Raw genomic sequence first — 13,262 nt, 5'->3', positions numbered from 1 at the left:
GGGACAGTGGACCAGCCCCCTGCTGAAAAAGTTTGCTGACCCCTTGCTAAGCCCTAGGCAGGAGTTTCAGCTCGATCTCAGTAGCCTTCTGTGATAGGAGCCATTTCATTTAAATGGGCCCAGCCTGCTTGAACAAGACTGGCTGCAAGCTCTGCATCTTTCTACAGGTTTGCAAAGAGTTCTTGGAAATATAATCTTTCCACTACAATTTTTATATTTCCTCTTTATTTTATGGTTTATTGTAGAATATTTATTTATACTTTATACCTATCAGTCATCTTGTGATGAGGCTCTACATGCTACATTAATAACTGTATAATTAATATTTGTGAAACATAATGCTTGAAACCAAAAGGAAAACATAATTACATTTAAGGAGAAATATTGGCATTACTTGTACTTATTTATGATTTATTAAATTTGCATTGTAGTTCTAAACAGTGTTTCAAATCCATGCTTTCCATAAATTTACATAGAGATGATATGAAGTAATGTGGCACAGTTAAATAACAAAAAGTGTTATTAAGGTATTTGCATATATCCACACTGCCATCCAAGCCAAACTTCAAATCCAACTATTTGTTGCAAACAACGCAGAGACGTTGCTAAAATGAGCAGCCCTGTATTGAATTCTTTCCCTCACCTCTTATGTGTAGAGGCACCCCATCAACATATTGTGCAGATGTCTGCCCTATAAACACCAGCCAATGATGTGGAGCAAGAAAACCAGCATCATGATGTTACAGCATGGGTTATTTGGTGGCATTTCTGTTTCCTGTAATTCATAGTTTCAACTCGGAAAAGGTGTGGTTTGCACATAAGGCTCAGCCAAACAAATTAGCATGAACAAGCAAGTACAGTATGTCAGTACAAAGAGTGGAAATTGCAGTCTTTTTGCTCCTCTCTGGTCCTGCCATGCTACCTGGAAGTGAGCCATGATTTGACTTAGTGTTATATGTGTACCCAGGCTTGTAGTTTGTCTTGCTCCAAACAAGCCACAAGCTCTAGCCAAGGCTTGTTCTCAGGTTACCACTTATTTTAGGGAGACAAACCACGGGTTAGCTCTGGGTAGCACAAATGTAGTAGAACTAGGGAGGAGCAAAGTGGCCCTGATTTTCATTCTGTGCACCTGACCTCTTGCTCATTTACCTTTAGCCATAGTTTGGCTTAGCATTACATGTAAACTAGGTTGGTTTCTGTTGGTTTCTCTTCCACGAGATTGTTTTTGAAAAGTTAGTGTGCGTAACTAAGCTTTGAAATGTTGTATCCGACTTCATAATGCTTAGATTGTTAGTAATACTTTAAGCATGACGAAGTTTGGATCCAGTCCAATGTCTTTTACGGATGTTGTCAGAATCTTGCGCTACATACAGCAGTTTGAATGTGAATTGAGTTTAAAAGACAGTTCTAAAACAATGGTTTAAAATGGTTCAAAATAATATATTAGCTTGTTCATTTTAAAAATTTCTGTTTTCATAGCTGGAAGGCCACAATATCTTCTCTAATTTGAGCTCTACTGAGTATGAGCAGGTGCTGGAAATAATCCGCAAAGCCATCATTGCTACAGACCTTGCTCTGTACTTTGGAAACAGGAAACATTTGGAAGAGTTGAACCAGTCAAGATCACTAAATCTTAAAAATCAAGCACATAGGTAAAGAGCAAATGAATATGTATAATTCACTTTTAAGTCATGTTGTTTTAGCAGTGTCCATAGTTTTCATTTGCTTTAAAGGTTTGATTTACTGTGTATTGATGTCCATATAAATCTTCAAACATAAAGGAATCATTAGAAGAGTCAGACTGTTAGCTTATGTTGTGCAGTGCCTTTAAGCATGAAATCTTATATGAACCAAATTATATGAACCAGTATAGTTGCAGAAACAAAATCTGAGCTACTCTCTGACATGTCTTACACAGACAAATAGATAATCAAAACTTGAATGCATAACACTGGCCACTTTTCTTAAGAAAGTTTTAAAAAAGAGATCTGTGAAAGGTTACAGCAGGATTTGGGAACCTGTGTATTTCCAAATGTTTCTGGACTACAACTCCCATCATTTTGACCACTAGCCAGACTGGCTGAGGCTGCTGGGATTTAGAGTCCTGCAACATCTGGATATTTATCAGATTAATATTAATCTGAACATCAAACTTAAGTTATTTCAGTAGCAATCTTAACTGCTGCTACATAAATATAAGAATATGTTTTTAAACAAAATAGCAAATGTTACCTCTTTAAACTGCACAATAGCTTTCCAGTTGTTATATTCTAGGGATCGTGTGATTGGGCTGATGATGACAGCTTGTGACTTATGTTCTGTGACAAAATTGTGGCATGTTACCAGAACGACAGCCAGCGATATATATGCAGAATTTTGGGCGGAGGTACGTGCATTTTATTATTTATATGTTGGCATATGCACCGGGAGGCATGTGCATCATTAAACCTAATTTTATTGGAGCATCAAGTAATTCTGTTTCACAGAACAATTCTACCAAGTTGAGGAAGGGAGGAGTTGGAGTGGACAAACCACGAAATCCAAAGCATTGCTGGGCTCACACTGGGGGTTTTATTCCCTCCCCCACCCTTTTCCCAGTTTAAAAAAAAAATGCAATGGATTAATTATTTATTTAGAAAAAATGTAAACCCACTTTAATATATATATATATATGGGACCCAGGTGGCGCTGTGGGTTAAACCACTGAGCCTAGGGCTTGCTGATCAGAAGGTCGGCAGTTCGAATCCCTGCCACGGGGTGAGCTCCCGTTGCTTGGTCCCAGCTCCTGCCCACCTAGCAGTTCGAAAGCATGTCAAAGTGCAAGTAGATAAATAGGGACCGCTCCAGCGGGAAGGTAAACGGTGTTTCCGTGCGCTGCCCTGGTTCGCCAGAAGCAGCTTTGTCATGCTGGCCACATGACCCGGAAGCTGTCTACGGACAAACGCCGGCTCCCTCGGCCTATAGAGCGAGATGAGCGCCGCAACCCCAGAGTCGGACACGACTGGACCTGATGGTCAGGGGTCCCTTTACATATATATATATATATATATATATATATATATATATATATATATATATATACACACCCAACAACAACCCCAAAGAGAAGTGCATTAAACAATATAAAACAATTGTCATTAAAAGCATCAAAATTTATAGAGAAATACATGGGGCTAAGATTGTATGTCCTGACAGACTTCCTTGAACACAAAGGTTTTTAGCAGGGGTATGAAACAGTACAAAAAGGGTACCCGTCTACTGTTATAGGCAGGGAGTTGCAAAGCACAGGAGCTCTCACACTGAAATACTTATTACATATGTGGTGCAAGTTCCATAGAGTGGAGTGTTTGAAGAGACACACAGGAAGCAAAGCAACCTTAGGGCTTTATATATTATATAGTAAAACTTTGAATCTGGCTTTTTGGGGAATCAGCAATCAGATCTTTGAGTAAAGGTATAATGCTGACTTAATCCCACTCCTGTTAGTAATCATGCCGCGGCATTCTGCACTAACTGCAGCTTCCAAACCAACAGCAAGGGAAGCTCCCCACAGAGTTTATTTCAGTAATCCAGTCTTGAAGTTACCACTCCCTGGACTGCTGTGGTCAAGTTACCTTGGTCCAGGGACAGCGTCAGCTGAAGCTGAGGAAAGGTATTCCTTGCTACAGAGGTCACCTGGGCCTTTAGTGAGAAAGCTGAATCCAAGTGAACACCCAGACCGCTGTTCTTTTTGGCCTCCTTTTAGTACACGGGAAGCACTCACCCACACACAGCTATTTGGAAAGAATTAAAGCAGCTGTTATAAGCCTAGTTCTTGCAAACAAAGAACCTGTATGTACCACTGCAGATTGCAGGTGGAGGCACACCTTTGAGTGCTTTTCCTCACAGAAAAGCTTCCTACATATATGATACTAACAGCTCAGGGACAAGATGAGACTAGTACCTTCCTCACTGACATCTAGAGTTTGTAGAGTATGGAAGATCACTCATCCATATCAGCCACCACTTGCAATTTGTGAGAATCTGTGAGAACTATGTCTTCGTATTGGGACGTAGTTGGACATTTTTCTCCCTGTTTGATTTTTGTGGGATATGGGAGAAACAGAAGATTCTGTTTCTGTCAGGTCTGCGTTAGGGTTGCTCACGAGTAATCAGGCATGAGTCTCAACTGTCTTTTAACAGTTTATTGGTGCAGACTATTTACAGTGCAGAGAATGTGAAAACACGACCGTCCTAGTCGCTCGCAGAATCCGTTTTCCGACTGCGACCACAACATAAGAATTTCGGCACCCCAAAGCGCTGCCTCCCGTCTCCTTTTGACCCCTCTGTGCAACTGGGGCAACGGAAGTGGCGTGCTCCCCTCAGAGCGAAACTCACGAGGCGTGTTGGGCCTCTCAGCAGCATCTCCAAGTCCTTGTCTCGCCTGGCTGTTTCAAGCCCGCCACTCCCCACTGGAGGAGGTGCCGCTCTTTCTGCTTGAGGAGGTCTAGGTACTGAGGAGGTGTCTGGGCTCTCGGTACATTGACAAGACCTCCCGCCCTGTCAAGGGCGGTTCCCTGACAGTTTCTCACACAAAAATCCCTTCCCCCAAGGTACATTTATGAGTCCACCTATCAGGTTCAACACATTCATGAAGGACAGGACTGTCAGCAGATAATGGCCACGGTAGCTGTTTGATACTGCAGATGTCAAATTCAGGGTCAATATGGCCCTGAATAAAAACTCCAGGGTGTGACTGGGCTGCGTGGTGGGTGGGATGACAACATGGGAGGGGCTATTGCTTTCTTGATGGCTTTCTGGAGATAACCTAACTGGCTGGACTAGATTTCTGTGCTGAAAAATCATTTCCTTCAGTTGTTCTTCTTAATCCCAAGCCACTGATATTAATATATTGAGTTCTAAATGCCTGATTGTATATACATGAGAAACATTTTTTTTGGACCAAATAACCTGGAATAATCCATTCTTTGGTCTTGTACTTTATTTTAGGGTGATGAAATGAAGAAGTTAGGTATTCAGCCTATTCCTATGATGGACAGAGACAAGAAAGATGAAATTCCTCAGGGCCAAGTAGGTCTAAAAATGTTTGAAGTTTCAAAAGGCTGCTTCTGGAGGGGGGGTTGGGGGATCCTCTGGTATGGCGTTGGATGAGGAAATGGGAGAATATGGCAGTATTAGAGCCAAGCCAAGAAAACTAGAAGGGGCTGCCAAAGCTTACTGATAATAAGGAGGTACTTAAAGATGGCTGGAATTCTGGTCTGAATTCTATGGAAGTCTGGTCATTGATTCATGGGTGAGTCATCCCCCCCTCTCCCCCCAACCCCCCCCCCAAAAAACCCAAGAAAATTATTTGCTTATCTTCTGTTGACTTTGTGACAAACCCTAGTAGGCAATATAAAGATGGGTTTTAAGCTGGAAGATGGAAATACTGGGAAAAAATAGGTCTGGTGCCAACCTATGAGAATAGGGAAGGGTCGCCCAAACTGAGGGCTCTTCTTTTGCATTCAGAAGGTCACTGATTCCTCTTTGTTAAAATCATCTCAGGTAAGAGTGCTAGGAACGACCTCTCTGTGTCCAAAAGCCTAGAGAAATCACTGTCAGTAAGAGTAGAAAATACTGGGTTAGATGGACAGAGTCAGTACATAGAGACAGTACAGAAGACAGGTAACCATATGCAAGAATAAAAGAGTGTTGGAATACATACTGGACATTCTCTTTTAATGTTCAGATTTTTGAATCACTACCATAACTTTTAGTTCAGGCTTCAGAAGTTGTACAACTGCTGTACTTACTTGAGCTCTGTTTTTCCACTAATTTTAGTAGCAAGCTTGTTAACATACCCATGAGTAGTTACTCTAGGGGTTCCCCTCCCCATTTATAAGACTGGTATTGCTAATAACAAATATCCAGACAATTTTCGTGCCAAGTAAATTTGTTACAACACCTTTCCAAATTTCTTATTACAGCTTATGTTGATTTTTATTCTGTTCTATTTGATTTTTTTTCCAGATTGGGTTCTTCAATGCTGTAGCCTTGCCCTGCTATAACACCCTCTCACAGATCCTCCCTACCACCCTGCCACTACTTCGAGCTTGCAAGTAAGCTATAAAAGTTTGCACTGAATCCTTTTTCCAGCTGCAGACCACTGCACATGCTATCTAGATATTCTTTCTGAAGTATAAAAGTTGACTGGGGGAGAGGTAGCAAGTCCTCCCTGGTGTTAACTAGATACCTTCTAGAACTGAGTAATTGTAGTACATGTGCAGATCCTTGACTTAATGCAGAAGCAGCTCAGTAGATGAGATGGGCCCTCAACACTAGCTTCCTGGCAGGTACGTCACAGCTGCTTACTGGGAGGGAGAGGTGCAGTCGTGGGGGAAGTCAGTGTGGGTGCTCCTGCAGGAATACCAGATTGGCTCTACCAGTTTGCCTGCACAACACTGACCTTCCCTCTACCTTACCCTCCCTTTTCCCTCCTGAGAAGTTAGTGTTGCAGTTCTGCCCCACCACAGAAACCACTTCTGGCTTTATTAGTGCTTTGCCCTATGCCTCGTGGTGATTTTATCCTTCAAACCTAAATAGACAAGCTATAGGCATATTAAGAATGATTTGATAATTAAAGGGAATATGGAATCGATGGAGGCACAAGAGAACTGGCCGGCAGTATCAACCATCGTGTTTTATTTACAAGTTTACTTGTACACCACTTAAAGAACTCTTTGGTCAAGTAGTTTATAAATCTTCTAAATAAACAAACATGGACCCGGCAAATGTGGCAAGCATATCCATGTTTTAAGCAGATAAATAAGCATAGAGGTTTTCTTGTGTGTCCCACCAGCATCTAAAGATGGAACTAGGGAGACGGCCTTTATCTGCTTAGGTCTCGTCTCAGGAACACACTGCCTAGGGCAAGAGGCTCCCTTGCTCCCTCTCCGATGGTCTTGTGTGAGTGTTAAGACCTTTTTGTTTTAGAAAGCTTTTGGGCTACAACAAGTCATTCTGACCCTCTTGGATTTAGATTTTGAAGTTGTTTTGTGGAAAATTCCTTTTCACTTTTTGCTGGTCTGTTTTAATTGATTTTTAAAAAATAATGTCTTAGTGATTTGTGCTTTTTGCTCCGGATTGTATCAGTTGTTTTCTTCATTGATATCCTTAATGCTGTATTGTTTCACTGGTTTTGGGTGTGGTTAGCTGCCTCAGACATGTTATGGAAAGGTGGAGTAAATAAATAAATAAATAAATACCTTCCAGTAGCACCTTAGAGACCAACTTAGTGTGTTCTTGGTATGAGCTTTCCTGTGCATGCACACTTCTTCAGCACACGAAAGCTCATACCAAAAACAAACTTAGTTGGTATCTAAGGTGCTACTGGAAGGAATCTTTTTATTTTTTATTTTGTTTCGACTACGGCAGACCAACACTGCTACCTACCTGTAACTCAAAAAATAAATATTGCCATCACTGCCATCTCAGCCCAGCCGTTACTCAGTTAATGTCAATCTTTTCAATATGTTTGGTAGGTAGGTGTACTGAATACATGTCTTAAGTTAAATGCCTTCACCAGACAAGTCACACTTCTCAGCCTAACTTGCCTTTCAAAAATAAAGAGGATTTGGAGATGTTCTGTAGTTGACTTTTTGTTCTTTTTTCCCCTTGCATTTCCCTGTAACTTCTTTACTTTTTGTGTGTGTTTGGATTATACAAGTCATTAAATTATAATAATATATTTGTACTTGGGACTGTAAACCCTGCTTACGCCTCTCGCCAACCCTGCCTACCTGCCAAGGTCTTTGCCAGTTCCCCTCACTCACACTTGGCCAGCCCCCTCCCTACACACACACACACACACACACACACACACACAGCTCACTGCAATCCTGCTCTCTTTTAAAGGAGGAAGCCGCTTCAGAGGGTGGTTTTCCAAAGAACCTCCCCTGTCCCTTAAACCTCGCTGCAGCTGCATTTAACGGAGGGGAATAGGTGTTTCACAGAGCAGTTTGCCAACATACACCTCATGACCCCCTGTTCTATCCTGGTGTAGTACTGAGCACCCAGGTCAGGCCCACCCACCTCATCCATCTAAGTTTTGGTAATATATATGTCAGGTCAGCCTCTTCATTCATGAACAAGTTGTGGATGTGCATGGTCTTATTGTGGACTGATCTGGCATTCAGTAACAGCAGCACCAAACCAGAGGACTCAGCGCATAAGCTGCCAGTAACTTCTAGAAGAGTGGCAGGGCTGAAATGCTTCCACCCCAGCAGGAAGAATATGCTAATATTTAACTATGACAGGCAGCAACTATGCTAATTTCACTATGACAGGCAGCAGCAGTTTAAGGCGTGTCCAATATGTGCATGGCCATGCATATACCAAACACAGAAGTGACACGAAAACATCACAAAAAGAGGCAGGGCAAGGGCAGAACAGGGTGTTTGCAAGGCTTTTCAATTGTGTTTCAAATGTGCATGCATGATTTCACTTAAACGTGCCTCCCTAAAGTAGCAACCTAAAGGTAAATTCCCTTTAGTGACAACACCTCCACATGCGCCAGAGTTGCTGTTACAGTGAGTCAGGCTCTGAGCCACGTTCCAGCTGTATGCACTCAGCCAGCAATCAAGCAGTATCACTCAGTGCAATCAGCAAAACACTCACTTTTCCACAGGCAGGTATCTAACACGACAAACAAACTGATAGCTAAATTCCAGCTTGATTCCCCAGTTAAATTGCAGTTTGGTTTCCCAGCATGTGATAGCTTACTCATTAATTTGATTATCAGTACTCTCTGTATGTGGTGTGGGGGGGGGAGGGAGGAACATATTTAAGAGAGATGGAAAATAAAACATTTAAATTAATTATTCTTGGGAAATAAGGTGAGTGAAAGGCAATGATGGGTTCTGTTCAGTCTTAGGGACTTCACTCTGGATTTGTGTAGTGTTTGCTCTTCAGCCTTTTCTTCTCCTGAAGGTATCCCAAAAGGCAGTGGAGGTTTAAGATCAGAGTTTTCCTTCTCCTAGATGGGCTACCTTCCTAGGTTGTCGAGTCCTATCTGCCCCTCATTCCCCCCAGAGCACTGCCTTCTTAATCGCTGGACCGACTATTGGTCTCATCCGTTCAATCAGCCAGAGCCTGCATTTGCATGCAGGGGAAGTCCCTAACTCACTGGCGATTTGAGACCCATCAGCTACCCTTACCTTGTTTAGCTGGTGAGTTGAAGCCGTTCCTGGGGTGTGGCCACTGTTGCATGCTGATGGCTTCTAGAAGTGACAAATGAGAGCTGAGTGTTGGGTGGGGAGCAAAGGTGGACAAACTACCCCAGAAGGAGCATAACATGTTCCCCACCAGAGGTACTACCCCTCCCCTAACACCCCATACACCCAGGTATTAGTAACCTAATTAGTACTTATAATGAGACAGAAACCCATTCAGGCCAAAGGTGACAGATTTGAACTTCACAGCAAATTGTAATTGAGTGGTCTCATTCTGGAGTCTCCTTCTGAAGTAGGAAAAAAATTCAAAAAGGCATACAAGAGATCAAGCCCTATAAAATATTGTTGTTGCTGACTTTTTTTATACCATAGGTATCTTATTTTGGAAATAAAGTAATTTTATGTTGAATGTTGGCTCTTTTGCCTCACCAGGGAAAATCTTAAACAATGGGAAAAAGTGATACGAGGAGAAGAAGCATATGGATGGATACCAACACAGACCAATAACCCTTCGACAGATGTGCTACCCGTGGAGATTACAGACTGATTCACATTTTAAAATTTCTTTGAGACTCCCACCACCTTTTAAGGCTTTTAAAAGGATAAACACTGCAAATTCTAACTGGGAAGGCTTGTGCACATTTCTTTTCTTTGCTGATCCAGTGTGTACAGAGGGACTGATGGACAACTCAACTATTGCAGAATCAGCTATCAAAGCAAATGTTTGGCTTGTAAATATAAGACTGCCTTTTTCTCATGGGCTACTTTGCTGAGGCCTTAATTTAAAATGGTTGGGCAAGGAAGGCAAATCTTGGGTGTTGCTTTTGAATTTTGTCTTTGTAGCAGAGATTTTCCGTGGTACTTACGACCCTATACTGGGGCTGGCTTTAATGCCAGTTTCACTTGGGGAGTTCTTGGCTATACTTAGGACATTTCCACATTGTTATTGTAAATGTTTATGTTTGATCTCTGTGCAATCAGCTCAGACACTACCAGAAAATATCTGGGACTGAAACTATCTTTGAGTTTACAGTACTTGAAATAATCTTGCTGCAAATGTGTGTGGGGGGGGGGGGAGGAGGAATTTAACATCCAGATAGAAGACTCCAGAATTTATTCTGTTTACATCATGGAACACTGCTCTACTGCAAACATGTTAAACATTTGAAAGGTATAACCAGTGCTATTTTTCTAGAAAAGGAGGTGCCAGAACTCACCATGAACACTTCCCATGTTCTCTTATGATGGCAATGGTGCCCCCTTGAGAGGTGCCAGAACTGCGTTCCTTTGCGTTCCCTGAAAAAAAGCCCTGGGTGTGATCCAAGGTTCTTCAAAGTGATTTCATCAGCTACAATATGTGCCCATTTTTACACTGGAAATAATAGAATATGTGCCTCTGATGAGTAGAGATTTAGTTGCCCTATAAGGTACCAAGAGGCCTTCCTGTCAACGTTAGTAAGAGTAATGGGCTTAAATTTCAAATTTGGCAACAGAAATCTGCCAGGTATTTAAACTGGTCAATTTATATTTTAGCAAGTATTAGAGACAAGTCTCCAAATTCCAACTTATCCACAAAAAACAGGACCTTCCAGTTGTATTTATCAGAAGTTTTCATGGTATCATCACAGTAAATGAAACTAGCTTTTGTGTTGCTCACTAGTACTGTGTGCATTCTGTTCTGCCCTTCCATTTGAATTCCCAAACAACTGAGAGCTTTTAAAACAACAACAACAAAAACACCTTCCTTAGTATTGTAAGCAGGTTGCCTTCTTAACCAGAGAGTGATTTGGAAACCATTGCACTTGAATACTGTGAATGAAGGTCTGTACTAACTTGGGCCCCTATTCTGCAAATAATTACATTATGTGAAGTCAGTATATACTTCTTTGCAGAATTGAGTTTCAGACCTAATGCAAACATTTAACCTTAATAGGCATGTAGGATGTATAAATAAGCCATTGAGTTTAATCCTCGCTCCTCTGACCTCAGTACGTTCTGTTGTTAACTTGAATTAATTTGGAGCTAGTATATCCTTTTCTTTTCCCTTTGTCTTACACTGTTCTCTCAAATCTCCCAAGTGTGTAGAGTCTATGAGTGGTGAGGGAGCAAGATTGCACTTGCCTATGGGCCTGGCTGCCATTTATGTACTGGATGTAACATTTAAATGACTGTACATAAAATGTCCACTCCGTATAGGCCTGATCTGCACAAATCACATGCTGTGTGTGTGTAGTGCGTGTGTGACTGTGGGATGGCCATGGCCATGTTGGCCTGCTTACTTTTGTGGCCATTTGCACTACTGCAATGCAGCCCCTGTAGGGATGGCCAACAGGAAATGCAACTCTCAAGAGTCGCCACCCCTGATTTAAGACATGCATGTGAAGAAGCTGTAGGGGACACTTTACTAAGGCTTTTTCTATTGCTACTTAGATGTATCCTCAACAGTGTGGCAATGAAATGAAAGGTACTGTGAGAATATCTTTATGCAGGTTGATATCTGTGAGATGGTCTAATAACCCTGAAAAGAACTGGTGTGCCAAGTTCATTACTGGACAATAGAATCACATGCTATAATTCTCAAAGTACTTTTTTGTTGTTGCTGTTGCAAAACTTTAAATATAGCACAATCATTAAGAGTGAACCCTTGCTATTATGGAGGACTGTTAGAAGCAGACTTCAATCTCGCCAATGCCCTGTGCAGAATAAACTACTCTTTTTACAGTTCACATACATAGATCCTATAGTAGATTTGAGGCAATGTTGCTTTAGCATAATATCTGTTAGTTTTTATCAGACTAATAGACAGTGCTGACTTTTTCATTGTTGTTCAACATTTTGTGCAGACTGTACTGTCAGTACATTTACAGGTGGGTAGCCGTGTTGGTCTGCCATAGTCGAAACAAAATAGGAAACAAAATAGGAAATTATTTCCAGTAGCACCTTAGAGACCAACTGAGTTTGTTCTTGGTATCTGAAGAAGTGTGCATGCACACGAAAGCTCATACCAAGAACAAACTCAGTTGGTCTCTAAGGTGCTACTGGAAATAATTTCCTATTTTGTTTCCTATTTTGTTTTGTCAGTACATTGTTCGCAATGCTGCATTAGCCCAAAAATATTTATCTTTTTTTTCTTTATTCAATCAAATGAGTCTCCAAAAAGATTTGCCTTAAGTTATAATTCAGCAAATACTGTTACAAGTTTGTATGTAAGAATGCATTATCTGGTCAGAAATATAATTGCAGAAATATGTTTGAGCCTTTGTCTTACACAAAACATTTAGATTTAAATATGTGCTTTGGCAGGTCTTTTTAAAGACCCAGCTTGTTGAATGGATCCAGTTGACTTCACTGCCCTAAGGGTAAATAAAGGTCTTCTGCTGATTCACTTTAACCACTCCTATAGTCATATATGGGCATTGCTGCGCAGCAGAACCGAGTCCCTGTTAAAGAAAGAACATAACCTAGTATGATCAGATTTTGTTCATTCGGACAACTGCATGTATGTGTCTATGTATGTCTTATATATTTTTCCTGATTAATGCAAAGCGTTCCTATGCACAGTATGTGCACGCGCACACCCTAGAAAAATGACTAACTTAGTAATGCGAGTAACAGTTCCAGATATGTGATTTTTTTTAAAAAAAATTGCCAAATATTCAGACTTCAGGCTGGTTCACACTGTAGTGGCAATGGTACGTATGGTGCAGCTTGATACCTATGCACCCGATGACCATGTTAGGAGTTGTTTGGTATGTGCGGGCACTACGCTAACCATTCTGCAAGTGAGGGCAACCTATTTTCATAATGATGACTCACATTTGAAGGGGGGGTTATTGGTTTGTTTTTGTTCACGCCTATAATGTGCTTTGTGTTTTTTATTCTTTATTTTTAAGTTGTGAACTGCCCTGAGATCTACGGATGAAGAGCAGTATACAAATTTAATAAATTATTAATATTATGGAAATAGGTTGCACTCACGTACGCAGTGATTCCATGGATGGCAGAATCACAGGCTGCCTGCAGATGATCAGCAGATGCACTTTACTCTTGTCT

General features: G+C 41.2%; 1 protein-coding gene across 9 annotated transcripts in view; it reads left to right on the top strand.

Annotated features, from left to right (window-relative positions):
• PDE10A (phosphodiesterase 10A) overlaps positions 1 to 9,969 on the top strand; it is a 185,619-nt gene extending 175,650 nt beyond the window's left edge. For all 9 annotated transcript variants that reach the window (XM_033144137.1, XM_033144139.1, XM_033144141.1 and 6 more), the window contains 5 exons: positions 1,480 to 1,652; positions 2,275 to 2,386; positions 4,990 to 5,070; positions 6,010 to 6,098; positions 9,642 to 9,969. In XM_033144137.1, coding sequence (XP_033000028.1) covers positions 1,480 to 1,652; positions 2,275 to 2,386; positions 4,990 to 5,070; positions 6,010 to 6,098; positions 9,642 to 9,756 — 570 coding nt within the window. In that variant the 3' untranslated portion in view covers positions 9,757 to 9,969. The remainder of the gene's footprint in view (positions 1 to 1,479; positions 1,653 to 2,274; positions 2,387 to 4,989; positions 5,071 to 6,009; positions 6,099 to 9,641) is intronic.
• The last annotated feature ends 3,293 nt before the right edge of the window (positions 9,970 to 13,262 follow it).

The sequence above is a fragment of the Lacerta agilis genome, chromosome 3 (genome assembly GCF_009819535.1).
Source record: "Lacerta agilis isolate rLacAgi1 chromosome 3, rLacAgi1.pri, whole genome shotgun sequence".
NCBI classification, from domain to species: Eukaryota; Metazoa; Chordata; class Lepidosauria; order Squamata; family Lacertidae; genus Lacerta; species Lacerta agilis.
Note: the sequence above shows the minus strand (reverse complement) of the source record. Positions and strands in the feature narration are given on the sequence as shown.